The 16,405-nt window shown below is 46.3% G+C and overlaps 1 protein-coding gene across 1 annotated transcript in view; it reads left to right on the top strand.

Annotated features, from left to right (window-relative positions):
• LOC130130435 (endoplasmic reticulum aminopeptidase 1-like) overlaps positions 1 to 5,308 on the top strand; it is a 60,860-nt gene extending 55,552 nt beyond the window's left edge. The window contains exon 19 of the mRNA XM_056300178.1: positions 2,541 to 5,308. Within this exon, the coding sequence (XP_056156153.1) occupies positions 2,541 to 2,726 (186 nt within the window). The 3' untranslated portion in view covers positions 2,727 to 5,308. The remainder of the gene's footprint in view (positions 1 to 2,540) is intronic.
• Positions 5,309 to 16,405: the final 11,097 nt, after the last annotated feature.

The raw sequence follows: 16,405 nt of genomic DNA, 5'->3' as shown, positions 1-16,405 counted from the left end.
AACGCGATGTCGCACCACAGACTGTCCAGGAGTTGACCGATGCCCTGATCCAGGTCTGGGAGGAGATCCCTCAGGAGACAATCCGTCGTCTCATCAGGAGCATGCCCAGACGTTGTAGGGAGTGCATACAGGCACGTGGAGGCCACACACACTACTGAGCCTCATTTTGAATCGTCTTGAAGAATTTCCACAGAAGTTGGATCAGCCTATGTTCTCATTTTCCACTTTGATTTTGAGTATGATTCTGAATCCAGACCTTAATGGGCTAATGATTTTGATTTCCATTGATCATTCTTAGGTTATTTTGCTCTAAACACATTCCTCTGTCTAATAAATAAAGATTTTCAGCTGAAATATTTCATTCATCGAGGTCTATATTGTGTTTTTAGGTGTTCCCTTTATTTTTTTGAGCAGTGTAGGTTTTGAGAGCTTTTCAGCTCATTTGGTGCTTTTGTCTCATTTATACACACACACACACTCACGGGCTTGCTTGCTGGTGGGGTCAGGGACTCAGGTAGCAGAAGAAGATACCTGCGCAGACATGGTTTTTAAAGTGGCATGGGGGGTGCGCTTCCCCCGACACCACTGACCTGATTGCAGAGATGGTTCCGATGGCAACGGGGACCCCCTAGACGACCGGCACCTCCACACAACTGCAGGAGGCTGCCGGAAATACAGTTTTTCAGAAACTGCCTCAAAGCGTGCCGCCACAGCTTGCTATTCTGTTGGGGTAAGCTCCCTTAACCTAATGTCTTCCCAGACTCACCCACAAGGCAGCGGGGTAGTGGTTGATATGTGCCAGGGCACATGCACCAGGGTGGGGCTGCACATCGTATGGGGCCCACTGTTGCTCCGAGATCCCCTGCGAAGTTAGCCTGGGGCTGCAAGACCCCAGTTACCTTGTGTGGCTGCGGGGAGGCCTGGCAGGAGTCTTGGTGAAGGAGAGGCTATGTACTGTCAAGGGAAGGCTTACACACTAGGATGCTTCCCTGTTTGCCACAAGGGCTAGCCAGCAGCAGCAAGCTAAATAATAATAATAATAATAATTTTATTTATATAGCACCTTTCTAAAACAATGTTACAAAGTGCTTCACAAAGAAATACAGATAAAACCAGACAAGGCAGGAATAAGAGTAAGATCAAATAAGAGTAAAATTAAAAACAGTAAAAATAAAAACAAATATCAAACATTTGTAAAAGTTTTCATTAAAAGAACATTTTTAAGACGAGATTTAAAAGAAGCTAAAGACTTAGTTTGTCTTAGCTCAGCAGGAAGAGAGTTCCATAGTGTGGGGGCTCTAACAGCAAAAGCCCAGTCACCCTTTGTAACCAACTGAGACCTGGGAATAACTAGCAGGGCTGGAGGGACACAAGTGGGTTGGAAAAGTCAGGACGGGCACAAGCGGGTTGGAAGAACACATGCACCTTCCCTCCAACTATGCGCTGCTGCACTAGACGCATCACAACACCCTGTGGGCAGCCACACTGCCCCCCCCCCAACACACATGCACCTAAAACCATGCTAAACTGTGGTTGTGTGACTTTGTTGTGAACAGAAAGCTATGGGATCTTGTCTTAAGTAGTTAATTGGAAGTAGGTCTAGTATTGACTTCACATTTTCAACTGAATAGCTAACGTAGCATATTATTTACATCATATCCCATTTAAAAATGACATCGTAAAATGGATGCTTTTGTACTGGTCCAACAGAGCTAAAGTCAGCTTGTCTGAATCATGTTTTTAAGCTGTCCTCGGACTGGCATATTTAAGATGTTCAGCAGTAATATGATCGAAACCACTTGCCTTTGTTAACAGACAGCTTGTCTGTAGCTTGGTACACCTCATGTGACATGATCACCATTGATTGAATCATCACTCTCAGTATGCCCATCTTACACAGATCACTCTGGACACAGTTGAATAAGGTACTATAAAGCTATCGCTGTAACTCGGCAGTATTGTCTGTAGTGGAGAGACCATCAGCAGTGCCTGGTAGAGATGTTTTACAGTTGTTGAGAACTCTCACTTCTTTCCAGAAATTAGCAAGATTGTCTCCTAGCAGCTTCTTAGCCATGGAATCTGCCCTTGCGACTTGCTCATTTTTACAGATGAAGCGAATATGATAATATAAATATATATATATGTGTGTGTGTGTGTGTGTGTGTGTGTGTGTGTGTGTGTGTGTATATATATATATATATACTATATATATCAGTGATTCGAGTAAATTCTTTGAGACAGTACAAGCCTGTTTCTTGCCATAAGCAATCATCAGCTGTCAATAAAGTTACACAGAAAAGAACATACCATTTACTGCCAAAAATTCAAAAACACGTGACTGCTAATGGTCCAATCATGTGTTTTTGAATGTATGCACCTCTCCCTTCCCCATTGGACATTGTGCACAACGAGGCAGTTAATGGTATGGTCTTGCTTATGGCATGAAACAGGCTTGTACTGTGTCATAAAGAATTTACTTGACTCACTGGATTATTTTGCTCTTTTTTTGTAGTCTTAATCTGTCATCTGTATGGGCTCAGGTGCGAGGCTTCTTCAGCGCTCTGACTGAGGAGACAGGCTCAGAGCTGAGGTGTATCCAGCAAGCGTACGAGACCATCGACGAGAACATCCGCTGGATGGACCGGCACCTTCCTCTGCTGCAGACCTGGCTTGACCAGCACAGCCCCCGACCCCACGCAGAGCCGCAGATACATGAGGATTTATAGGTGCGGATGGAAGAGAGCAGTCTTGGATGGAGAACATCCTTCTTCAAGGCAGAGGCTATGATAGGAAAAACTGATAAGGAGGTCCACTTAATCTCGAGGGAGCCAAAGATCACCCTCAGGCTTGCTCTCTAAAAATGTCTGTCCTTTAAGGCAGTGGTTCTCAACCTTTTTGGGGTCCTGGACCCCCTGCGTATTTTTGATCTACGCTGAGGACCCTTCCACCTGATCTTGGGGGAGGGGGGTTGCAATTTGATAGAAACAGTAGAAACTGCATTTTAAATTGCATTATAGCATTTATTCACTCTTTGGGGCAAAAATAAGAGCTTTCAGTTGTAGCTTAGATATAGTTAACAAAACAGAATTCTTATGCAGTAACTTTCAGATATATGTAACAAAACAGAATATGTATTCAGTAACTTTCAGATATATGTACCAACAGAATTTTTGTGCAGTAACTTTTAACAATGCAAATGGGAGCGAGCTCTCTTATTAAAATACAATAAATTACACTTGTGAAACAGATGTAATTAGAGAAAAAAGTCCTGTTACCCTTTATAGTTTAGGTAGATAAAGGTCTCAGTCACATTTGAGTAAAATAATCCTATTTCTATAAATGTCATAGGATCTTTTTTTTAAAGATATTTTATTTTCACGGACCCCTTGCAATTACACCACGGACCACTAGGGGTCCGCGGACCCCCGGTTGAGAAACACTGCTTTAAGGGATGGTCACATTTACAGAAAAGTGTGCAAAGATTCATTACAACACAGCGCTCGCTACAGTACAGTTTTGCTAGAGTAAAGAAAAATAAAAAAAAGTAGATAAACAAATTTTAAAAAATGCAGTTTGGCTTTCTGTCAGATAGGAGACAGGACTTGATGGTGACATTTCTGTGTGACTTGACAATGTCAGAGGTGAAAGCATGTCTCTCCGTCTCTCTCATAGCTGAGCTGCGAACCAAAGTTGAACAATGGTGCCACCCCACCCTCAATCATGTGACATTTTATTCTTTAAAATGGTCACTGGACTGCATTTATAGACCGCCTTTCTAGTCTACCGACCACTCAAAGCGCTTTACAATGTATGCCTCACATTCATACATTGATAGTGGAGGCTGCCATGCAAGGTGCCAACCTGCTCATCAGGGGTAGTTAGGGGTTCAGTGTCTTGCTCAAGGACACTTCATTACGCTCTATGGAGGAGCCGGGGATCAAACCAGGAACCTTCCTGCTGTACCTCCTGAGCCACGCCGCCCCTTAAATCACCACAAAAGCAAATGGCGAAGCAACTCTTTGTATATTTTTCTGTAGGTTTGACCACCCTGTAAGGTGAGCATCCTTCAGAGGGGTTCCAAGACCCGGTTGCATAATTTCTAAGCAATATTGTAGACACAGGGAAGGATTGAACATGTTCCTTCAGATTGCTTCTGATTTTGCACTCGTGAGGATGAATAGGAGGGGTCCCTCTGGTGGAAACTATTAGATGTAGTCAAGTCAAATCTATTTATTAAGTGCCTTTAGCAAACAAAAAGTTGTTAATGTAAAAATAATAAAGACGGAAACAAGCAGTTCACATAGCAAAGGAATGAAGGAGTGCATTTCAAACAAGAAATGAGCCCAAAAGGTGTGTGCATGCATCAACCACCACTTAAAAAAATAGAGGAGCCATCCTGGGGAGGGCTTTTAGGCCTATTTCTTAGTCTCCTATCACAGGGTGACGCTATCCTAAATCCCAAATGAGGAGGAACATACCTAGTGACTATGCATACAAATGCCAGCAAGCCCAAAAATTGGTCGCCACGAGTGTGTTCATTTTATATCAATAAAATTTTGATTTTGGAAAATTTCAGCTGATGTTGACTTCTGTAGAGGAGGAATACAGCCCTGTCTTCACTACACCAGTGGAGCAACAGCCAGTAATCAGCAAGCTTGACTCAAATTGGCTGGTGGACTATAGCGCGACACTCTGTCTATGGGTGATGGAAACCTTTTTTTGTCTATTGCACTTGTTTTTTTTTTTATTGTTTGTACTATAAGTGTTGTTTGTGTTTTCATTTTGACTTGAAATGAAAATATATTTTTAGAAACGGAGATGGACTACAGATGTATTTTGTGACTCCCACCTGTGGTTCTGGCAGCATGGTGGCGCGGTCGCCTCACAGCAAGAAGGTTCTGGGTTCAAGCCCTGGGTTAGTCCAACCTTGAGAGTCATCCCGGTTCGTCCTCTGTGTGGAGTTTGCATGTTCTCCCCGTGTCTGTATGGGTTTCCTCCGGGTGCTCCTGTTTCCTCCCACAGTCCAAAGACATGTAGGTCAGGTGAATCGGCCGTACTAAATTGTGTGTGTGTGTGTGTGTGTGTGTGTGTGTGTGTGTGTGTGTGTGTGTGTGTGTGTGTGTGTGTATGTTGGCCTTGTGTGATGGCCTGGCAACCTGTCCAGGGTGTCTCCCCGCCTGCCGCCCAATGGCTGCTGGGATAGGCTCCCTGAGAGCAGGATAAGCGGTTCGGATAATGGATGGCTGGACATAGGGTTCTGAATCTCAGACTATGTTCCAATTGTGTAGATACATGTGCAGCAGGAGCCATTAACAGAAGTCCCCCTTTATGCAGTTATTTTACATCTATATATGTGAAACACGCTGCAGATTGTGGACTAATGAATGATACACAGTAGAAACATCAAAGTGGCAATCTGGAAGATTTCCACTGTCCGTTACATTACCATCTTTCGCTGGTCGACTATAGTTGATGCTTCTCTCTGGTTGGTTCACCAGAGAGGAAGTTCCGCCTTATCCTCCCAAACTTTTTTTTCTTTAGTTTTTAGATTAAAAGGGTCTTTAATGAGTACAACAACAACAAGGTCAACACAAGATCTTCTGCAAAACGAATGTTGAGATCCTGAACTGCAGCGTTTGAGGCATCCCCGGCATGGCCTCCAGCAGTCATGCCCTCGTCTCCTTTCTGTATTTTTTCTGCGGTACAGGTGGCTTGGAAGGCGATGTCAAGGTGTTTTTTGTCCCTTTGGCGTTTTCTGGTCCGCAGTAGTGGTGTGTTAGGAGAGCCCTAGCTTTAGCGTTAGCCTTGGCCATGCCGTAGTGTCAACTTTGCTGTTGTTAAAAGGTGACTGGGGTTCCTTACTAGATGCTGAATGACTTCGACAGATTTGGCAGAAGTTCTTGTAAGTTTTAAGTTTAAATTAATCAATTTTCAAGGCTTTGCTACTCGGAGCTGTTTACCGTGTGCTCCCTCCGCCATCTTGCCGAAGACACCTTATCTGCCTTTTTTTTTTGGGTCAAATGAGTGTAATGTGTACTTTTTCTCTCACAGACCTAGCCATCATTCAAAAGTGAATACCTATATTTGGCTCACTACTAAGATATATTACTTCAAAAAACAGCGTGTCAGCAAGCAGGCCTTCAGATGATGAAAAATGAGTCAGTTAAAATTAGTTGGATCATGTGTAGCAAGTCTCAAGCCGCAGCCAAGGTGGGGAGTGTGTCCGTTTTGGGAGCCTCAGAATTGCATCTCTGCTCTTCGCAGATGATGTGGTTTTGTTTGCTTCATCAGAAAGCAACCTCCAGCATGCATTGGGGCGGTTTGCGGCTGAGTGTGAAATGGCCAGGATGAGAGTCGAAACCTCGCAAGTCTGAGGCCATGGTTCTCTACTGGAAAATGGTGGATTGCTCCCTCCGGGTTGGGGATAAGTTGTTGCCTCAAGGGAAGGAGTTCAAGTATCTCGGGGTCTTGTTCAAGAGTGAGGGTAGGATGGAGCGGGAGATTGACAGGCGGATTGGTGCAGCATCAGCAGTAATGCGGACGTTGTACCGGATCGTTGTGGTGAAGAGGGAGCTGAGCCGGAAGGCAAAGCTCTCAATCTACCAGTCAATCTTTGTTTCAACCCTCACCTATGGTCATGAGCTTTGGGCAGTGACTGAAAGGGTGAGATCGCAGATACAAGCGGCTGAAATGGGTTTCCTCCATAGGGTGACTGGGCTCAGCCTTAGGGTGAGGAGCTCGGACATCCGAAGGGAGCTCGGAGTAGAGCCGCTGCTCCTTCACATTGAAAGGAGCCAGTTGAGGTGGTTCGGGCATCTGATTAGGATGCCCCCTGGGCGCCTTCCTTTGGAGGTTTACTGGGCACGGCCAACAGGGAGGAGACCCCGGGGTAGATCCAGAACTCGCTGGAGGGACTACATGTCCAATCTGGCCTGGGAACGCCTTGGGATCCCCCAGGAAGAGCTGGAGAGTGTTGCTGGGGAGAGGGATGTCTGGAGTGCCCTACTTACCTTTCTGCCACCATGACCCGACCCCGGAGAAGCGGCTGATGATGAATGAATGAATGAATGAACTTGCAACAGCTGGACAGCAAACGGTTTATCTTATTTTTCAGATTATTAAAATGTTTTCTTTTTTATCTAAGTTCTTGGAACTAAAGCCAGAACACATCACAAGTTCAGCGAACGTGCAGTAAATGTGGAACTTGTGCAGTGGCGACGTCTGAATTCTTGAACTACTGACCTTTTGCTGAAATCCTCCCCATGCAGAAATGTTGTCTGCACTGGACTAGTTGTGAATATTCTGCTGTCTTCAAATTTTGGTTCTGGAAAAGACTGAAATTCCAATTTAATGCTGCTTTTTGGTCAGTTTGTCTGCTTGCTCAATAATCCTGTGAACGATTTTTTCAATTTTGCATGCGAATTGCTCAGATCTGAACTGTATACTGGAGTCTTGCTTATGTACTGAATTTGATTGAAATGCTCTATAAATTCTTTGTTTTTAGCTTTAAGAAGGGTTTTTATTTTCCAACAAACGTTTGGATTGGTTGCTATAGAAGTTTACTCAGGAGGTGTGATCACGCTGCAGTAGTACATGCCATGGCAGTATATCATACACATTTGGGGGAGCCATACCCTCGCAATATTCAGGAAATGAGCTCTGAGCACCTGAAATATTTCTGGGGGCCAGCCTACAGACCCCCCCCCCACACACACACACACACACACACTGTGTATATATCTATCTATAAAATACTATATAATGGTACCTCCCAATGCTAAATATGGCCTTGGAATGTACTGTACATGCTGTTTTGTGTTTGTATTTTATTTTTCAGAATGCTGAGATGTTTGGAAAATAAAAAATCAGATTATTCAAAGTGTGCCCTTTTCCTCTTTACAGAGTTACAGTGTTGATGCAGCGCTCACATTTTGTAGAGAGATGGGGAGTGAAGCCCATTCTCATCTTTGCATTATTTGATCTCTTTTTAAGATGCTGATGTAAAAACCTCTAATGTAAGCTATAGGCCATGATTTCATCATTTTGTGAGGAAAAAAAGTATTTTAATTAAAACGCCTGCTTATTGGACCTTGTAAAAATACAAATTTGTTTATTTTGGATGTTCACAAACGAGAGTTTAGTGGTGATCCTTGTTCAATTTTACTTATCCGTTCAGTTGGTAGAGCTATTTGGCCAGTAATAAGTTATATTTCTATGATACTCATGTGGATGGTGTTGCATTGCAATTTTATTACGTGCACATGCACTCCGACGTGCACACGCACTTTCTAAAACCACTTGTTAATTGGTTGAAAGAAGCAGAGAGCATCTCCCCTTCACTTCTTATTATGACCTACTACTACTTTCAGCTGCTCCCGTTAGGGGGCGCCACATTGGATCATCCGTTTCCATCTCTTCCTGTCCTCTGCATCTTCCTCTGTCACACCAGCCACCTGCATGTCCTCCCTCACCACATCCATAAACCTCCTCTTTGGCCTTCCTCTTCTCCTCTTCCCTGGCAGCTCCATATTCCGCATCCTTCTCCCAATATACCCAGCATCTCTCCTCCACACATGTCCAAGACATCTCAATCTTGCCTCTCTTGCTTTGTCTCCAAACCGACCAACGTGAGCTGTCCCTCTAATATACTCGTTCCTAATCCTGTCCTTCTTCATCACTCCCAGTGAAAATCTCAGCATCTTCAACTCTGCCACCTCCAGCTGCACCTCCTGTCTTTTCATCAGTGCCACTGTCTCCAAACCATATAACATAGCTGGTCTCACAACCATCTTGTAAACCTTCCCTTTAACTCTTTCTGATATCCTTCTGTCACAAACCACTCCTGACACTCTTCTCCACCTACTCCACCCTGCCTGCACTCTCTTCTTCACCTCTCTTCACCACTCCCCGCTACTTTGAACAGTTGACCCCAAGTAATTAAACTCAAATGCCTTTGTCACCTCTACTCCTTGCATCCTCACCGTTCCACTGTCCTCCCTCTCATTCACGCATATGTCTTCCGTCTTGCTCCTACTGACTTTCATTCCTCTTCTCTCCAGTGCATACCTCCACCTCTCCAGGCTCTCCTCAACCTGCACCCTACTCTCACTACAGATCACAATGTCATCCACAAACATCATAGTCCACGGAGACTCCTGCCTGATCTCGTCCGTCAACCTGTCCATCACCATTGCAAACAAGAAAGGGCTCAGAGCCGATCCTTGATGTAATCCCACCTCCACCTTGAACCCATCCGTCATTCCTACCGCACACCTCACCACCGTCACACTTCCCTCATACATATCCTGCACCACTCCTACATACTTCTCTGCCATTTTCAGCCAAGGTAATAAATGCACTTAACCTCCATTATTGTCAGCATCATATCTGGCATAGATATGTCACCAAAATGACTTTAGAAAAGGTCACATACATGGTCCCTTCATCCCATCCTCGGCTCCCTGCTAGCAGATCAGGGTGCTTGTCAACGCCCCTTGTTGAAACCTCTTTGGATCAGTGCTAGCATGCTAACATGTTTCAGCTATCTGTGGAAGGACAGATTGGTGTCGTTTCTTATGAAAAACACTTATTTTAGTTCACACATATTAAACTGTTTTGTGAAAGAGACCATTTCAGTGAGGCTGTCAAGTTTTCAGGGTTCTCACACGTCCCGGAGTTCCTGAAAATGAATACACTCATTTTCCAGTCATGGAAAACACCTGGAAAATTACAAAAATTATCAAATATTGTAGAAATATTATTGAGGTCATGCAAAATTGTAAAGTTAGGTTATAGAATTATATTTTACCTGCTAAAATGGTGTAAGTTAAGCTTTCTTTTCAGCTGAGCTCTCATACGTTTGTCTTTATGCATGCTCAGTAATCCAAGTAAGAGAATCACAGGAAGTGGAATCAGTTCATCTGGACTCAGCGTTCATTGAGAGAAACGTTTCATCGCTCATCTAAGTGACCTCCTCAGTCTCACCTGGCTGCAGGTGTCCCCACCCTTATAAACAATACAGTGCCTAATGACTGAAACCAACGATTGGTTTCCAATGCAGTGTTTGCGGGTGGGAGGCAGGATGTGGGTATGTGTCCCGGTCACTGCACTAGCGCCTCCTCTGGTAGGTCAGGGCGCATGTTTTCGGGGGAGGGGGAACTGGGGGGTCCCCCTGGTGAAACTCTTCACTGTCAGGTGAAAAGAAGCAGCTGGAGACTCCACATGTACCAGAGGAGGCATGTGGTAGTCTGCAGCCCTCCCTGGATAGGCAGAAGGGGTGGAGCAGCAACCGGGACGGCTCAGAAGAGTGAGGTGAGTACAATTTAGGAGAAAAAAAAGGGGGGGGGGTCCAAAAAATAAGAAAATAATTATGACAGGGCAACTGTGCCTGTAAATTATAGAAAAAAGGTTTCTAGCTTCTTCCTCAGCACTTTTAGTTTTTAATGGGAATGCTTCCACCCACTTGGAAAAATATATGTGGCTGTCAAAATGTAAATATGGCCATCAGATACTTGGGAAGTGGGCCTGTCAGGTCAATACTGAGCAATTCCCAGACTGATGAACCCTAACAAAAGCAAAACTGGATGTACAGTATATAAACTCCTGTTTGTGATGATTTGGTAGGATTTGGGGACAACAGATATCTTATATGTTAGCCCAATTTGCCAGTGGGTCAAATGTTTATATACCCTGATTTATCCATCCATCCATCCATTACCGTAACCGCTTATCCTGCTCTCAGGGTTGCGGCAGGGATGCTGGAGCCTATCCCAGCAGTCATTGGGCGGCAGGTGAGGATACACCCTGGACAGGCCACCAGTCCATTACAGTACCCTGATTTATGATTTTTAAAATTCTATAGTAACTCACATATACGAAAATGCTCATTTACCTTAATACTGTCCAGTTTAGCATCAGTCACGAGGGGTTTTTCAACCCTTTGGCACTGACCACATTCACTGACCTGGAAGAATGAAGAAAACATTAGTGGGTTTGTTGAGGGTAACCAATCAGAAGAGTGAACACATTTAAAGTAAAAAAGTAAATGGATATGGAGCGAGAGTAAGAAAACTAACTGCGGAAGTAATAGTAACATGTGATTATTAAAACTAATAGATGACCAGTGTTCTGCCTCTTGAGTAGCTGTATGTTTATCTCACATCAGAGCGCCCTCTTGTGGTAGTATATAGCCATGGTTGGTTATTGTTTAAATTGACGCACGCGAGGCTCCCTACTCCAGTGTGACGTTACGTTGGTGCTCTCGTCTCTAACAGTCGTCAGTTCTGCAGTTCTTCAACAGTTTTTTTTATTTTCCTGCCAGCTAAAGCAACGTCTGTGAGTACAGTTTGTATGTTAAAAAATATATTAATATACTCAGCCGAATTGTTATGTAACTAAGTTAGACTAGGCTAGCTCCATTAGCTCTATATTCTTGTTAGCCGTGATGTCGCATTTCTGTTGCTAGCTGAGATGTAATGTTGCATGCATTTCTGATACAGTGTCTGTATTGTGTTACAGTTTCACAAGTTTCCAACTAAAGTTGATAGAAGAGAACCCCGTCTGTCGTCTTACTTGGAAGTGTTTATCTGGTGGGATGTTGCTAGCACCAAATAGCTAGCAAGACCTACACAACCAGCTAATCAGGGCAGCAGGTCATTGATTACTAACCCATTTCCCAATGTCGGTAGAGATTCCTGGCCGCTGTGGCCTCCAACAGAGCTGCTATGGAATTTGCAAAACAGGGATTTGCATTCTGTCTTTGTCCTCACAGCCTTCCTCCGTCCATAAAAAAGTTCCCCATCTGCATCAAGACAAAAAAAGCTATGTTATGTCTTTGTTTTTATGTATTCAAATTTATTTCCAAAATGTTTCAAAATTTTATTACTGACCAGGAAGTCTGAACTTGGCTGCATTTCGCCGTAAAGTCTGCCTCTCTGTTCTGGTGTATCCCTCTGGACACTGACCAAAAGCAAGAACATTTCTTACTCGGTCATCTCTCCTCCAGGTTCAACCGTACCGGGATATGAGTATGATTAAAACAACGGAGTAGTTGTTGCAAGTGTAGGTGCATATAAATAACAGACAGAGTCGGGCTGTGTCGCTTAGTAACATGTATTCACCGGCTGTGCCCATAACGCAACTGAAGCATGTTACACAGGGCAAGTATACATCAATCAGTGCCCCCAGGGGGAGCTGTTAGCTGCATAACATTACCCTACAACATCTCCCTTCCTTTCGTAGAATACAATACCAAATAATATAATGGATAGTATTAGCCATTAGAACATTAGTGCTCATATCCCAATATTAAAATAGTGCAATGGAAATAGTGCATCAAGAAGGAAAAGCAAGTCAATATCAACCAAAACCTTTGCAGAACAATAACGACAAAATGGTAGCATCAGAACATCCACAAGACCACTGAATAAGAACATTAGAAGTGAACATCACAGTTTTTGTTTCGTTTTTTTTTTTAATGTCCACAGTCCAGTGTGTGTGTATGTGTGTGTGAGTGTGTGTGTGTGTCAATCTCTACAGTGTATGACCTAGAGGTCAAGTCTTTCTGGAGGCTTAATCTGCCTCCCGCTCCGGGGAGAAGGCCCGGCCCTGTAACTCACGGCATGGTGTGGTCACAGCCTGTGGGGGAGATGGCGGCGACCTCGGGGCTGACGACCTTGGAGACATTACAGGGCTGCTGACGACTTCCTCCATGCTGCCCCCGCTCACAGGGCCCCCTTCAGCTGCACACGCGCCCACAGGCTGCTCCGGTGGCCGTTCTGTGTGGGCTGACGGCTGTGGAGGGGCAACCTCTGCTGGTCGGAGATCAACCCTGTTGCGACGGTACGTGGTTCCCTCCATGTTGACGAGATAGGTCCCACCTGCTGCAGGCATACACCTCTCCTCCATCGGCCTGTCCTGTCACCCAGGATTGGTTTCATCCTGACAGGCTGGCCGACGTTTAGGTCTGGCAGATCCCTCGCAGTTCTGTCATATGTCAGCTTCGCTGCCTGATGCTTCGCCCTTAGCTTGTCTGTGACCCCAGTGATGATCTGAGGTGCTAGCAGCTGGTTGGCCACAGGGAGAAGAGTTCTCAGCCTCCGTGACATCAGCCGTTGTGCTGGGCTGCAGCGCATGCCCTCAGTGGGTGTGTTTCTCCAATGTAGAAAAGCCTTCCAGGGGTCCTCATCGGCCCGGTCTGCTTTTCTGCATAGGCCTTTCACAATCTTCACTGCAGACTCTGCTTTGCCGTTAGCTTTTGGGTGTCTCGGGGAGGACATGACATGTTCGAAGCCCCACTCCCTCGCAAACGCCCCAAAGTCTCCACAATCACACTGACCTCCGCAGTCGGAAATGACCCGGTCAGGGATACCGTACCGTGCAAACTGCGCCTTGCACCTTCGGATGGTCGTTTCTGCCGACAGGTCTGGGAGTAGATCAATCTCCCAGAAGTCTGAATAGTGATCCACCATGAGCAGGAAGTCCTGCCTTGCGTAGCTGAACAAGTCCATGCTCACCAGCTGCCAGGGATGTGTGGGGAGCGGGTGTGACATCATAGTCTCTTTTTGTTGCTCGTGTGCATACTCGTTACAGACTGAGCACTGCTGCACATAGTCTTTGATTTCCCCCTGCATATTTGGCCAGTAGAGAGTATCCCGGGCCTGTCTATAACAAGCCTCACCCCCCACGTGGTTGTAGTGGATCCGTTTCAGCATCTCAGGACGCATAGCTTTCGGAATGATGACACGCTGGCTCCTAAAAAGCACACCGTCCTGTGCGCTTATTTCATCTCTGATGGCCCAGTATTCTCTGATGGCTATGGGGCTCTCCTCTTTGTGTTCTGGCCATCCCTCCAGCACGACCGACTTGAGTGTTTGAAGACACACATCCTCCTCTGTGTGTTTTCGAATCTGTGCGAGGCGTTGGCTGGTGACGTTTAGATAGTCTGCTTGCTGAATGGCTGCCGTGTTGTACTGCACCTGCTGCACGCTGCAGACCATTTCACGTCTGTACTGAGTGTCCGTTCTCTGTGGCGGGGTGGTGGCTCTGCTGAGCGTGTCACTTATGTACATTTCAGGGCCTGGCTTGTACATCACCGTGAGGCAGTAGTTCTGAAGTGAGCATGCTTTGAAGGCTCTTTGGTGCACTGAGAAGGGGCTTAGTGAAGATTGACACCAGCGGGCGGTGGTCGGTCTCTGCAGTCACATCACCCCTCCCATATAGGTAGTAGTGGAAGCGTTGACAAGCGAAGACGATGCTCAGGCACTCCTTCTCAATCTGTGCATAGTTTTGCTCCGTCTGGTTCAGCGCGCGGGAGGCGAACGCGACCGGCTGTCCCCCCTGAAGCAGGCAGCAGCCCAAACCGGTCTGACTGGAGTCGCTCTGTATGGTGACTGGCTTGCTGACATCATAGTAACGTAGTACTGGCACTGCCGTGACCAGCATCTTGATTTCCTTCATAGCAGCATCATGTTTGGATAACCAGTGCCACAGCACATCTTTGTCCAGCAACCTTCTCAGCGGTTCACACACCTCTGACAAGCGGGGCATGAACCTCGATAAAAAGTTAACAAAGCCGACACACCGCTGAACGGCTTTTGCATCCGTGGGGTTTGGCATGTCCAGGACTGCCCTGACCTTCTCAGGATCAGCTTTGAGGCCCTCCGCCGACAGTATGTGGCCGTGGAAGCGGACCTCCCTCACACGAAACTGTGGCTTTTTTATGCTCAGCCTCAGCTTCACTTCCCTGCATCTGTCCATCAGAGCAATGAGGTTTGCGTCGTGGTTGCAAACGGCCTCCTCCTCCGTGTCCCCACAGCCGACTATGAGGATGTCATCGGCTATGGGCTCAATTCCTTTCAAACCGGCCAGCAGCTCATGTTGTTTCCTCTGGTACAGCTCTGGTGCGACTGACATGCCGAAAGGGAGCTTCAGCCATCGCTTTCTACCCCACGGCGTCCAGAACGTTGTCATCAAGCTGCTCTCCTCATCAAGGCGACACTGCAAGAATGCGTCACGCACATCCACCAGGGTGAAGATACGTGCCTTAGGCAGCTTGTACAGCACGTCATCTAAAGTGGGCATGAGGTAATGGGACCTTTTCAGGGCTCAGTTAAGTGGCTTGGGGTCGATGCAAAGCCTCAATTTGTCCGGCTTCTTCACTATGACCAGATTGCTAATCCAGCCTGTGGGCTGAGTGACTGTGGTTAAGTGTCCATCCTTTTCATATTGGTCCAGCTGCGCCTTAACAGCTGCCTTGAGGGCCACCGGGACATTTCTTGGTGTGCACTGGACAGGGGCCACAGTGCTATCCAACTCGAAATGAACATCACCCGGCAGTGACTCGACTGGGCTGGTGAACACGTCATTGTAAGTGTTAATGAGACAGCCTTTGGTTAGCTCACCTGTCTTGCAGTGCTCCACTTTATTCAGCTCTTCGGGAATGGTGAAGCGTATCAAGACAAGTCTCTCGCATGTCTCCCCTGAAAGCAAGGGCTTCTGGCTGGTGCGCATGACCTCAAAGTCCAGTCTGTGCGTCTTGCCCCTGATGACACACTGTGTGCTGTACATGCCCATTGAGCTCATCCACTCACTGTTGTAGAGTCTCAGCCTGGTGAGACTTTTCTGAAGAGGCACTCTAGGCGCCAGTCTCATCTTGTCTTTCAAGCTCATCACGTTGCAGGTGGCTCCAGAGTCAAGCTGGCACCTCTGGACCCCTCTGTGCAGTGGCAGGTTTACAAACCACTTTTTCCTTTGAGTGTTCACAGCCCCCACGCTCTCAGCCGTGTACACATCCCTCTCATCGCGGTCGCTGTCCTCCGGGTCCCCTAGCGGCGGGTCATCCACAGCGTTCAACTGACGTGCTTGCTGGCCTCTTTTCATGCATACTTTGGCAAAGTGATTAGCAGTGCCACACAAGCGACATGACTTTCCAAATGCGGGGCACAGGTCTCGCCCCCGTCTGTGCAGTGTGCCACAGTACTTGCATTCACCTGTGCCTCTCTGTGGCTGTGCAGATGTGTTGGTGGGCTCGGATGGCCTGCTGGTAGGTCTCCCTCCTGGTCGCTGTCCATGTGCTACATTGATGCTCTCCCCAGGCACAGAGCTGCTAAGTGACATGGATTTTAACTTATTGTCCAACACCTCCGCTGCACGGCAAATGTCAATAGCTCCCTCCAACGTAAGCTCCTTTTCTCTTAACATGCGTCGTCTGGCGCCCTCATCAGTTGTTCCAAGAACAAGCCTGTCCCTTATAAGCTCGTCTCTTATAGCTCCATATTCACATGTGGCAGCCTTTTCTCTCAGTCTTGTGACAAAAGCATCCACAGGTTCTCCTTCCTCTTGTTTAAGGTTGCCAAAAACATACCTCTCAAAGATGACGTTTTTGGTAGGTGTAAAGTATTCCCCC

This window comes from Lampris incognitus, chromosome 1 (genome assembly GCF_029633865.1).
Source record: "Lampris incognitus isolate fLamInc1 chromosome 1, fLamInc1.hap2, whole genome shotgun sequence".
In the NCBI taxonomy this organism is placed as follows: domain Eukaryota; kingdom Metazoa; phylum Chordata; class Actinopteri; order Lampriformes; family Lampridae; genus Lampris; species Lampris incognitus.
The sequence above is the reverse complement of the archived record's forward strand: the minus strand, read 5'-3'. Positions and strand labels throughout refer to the sequence as shown.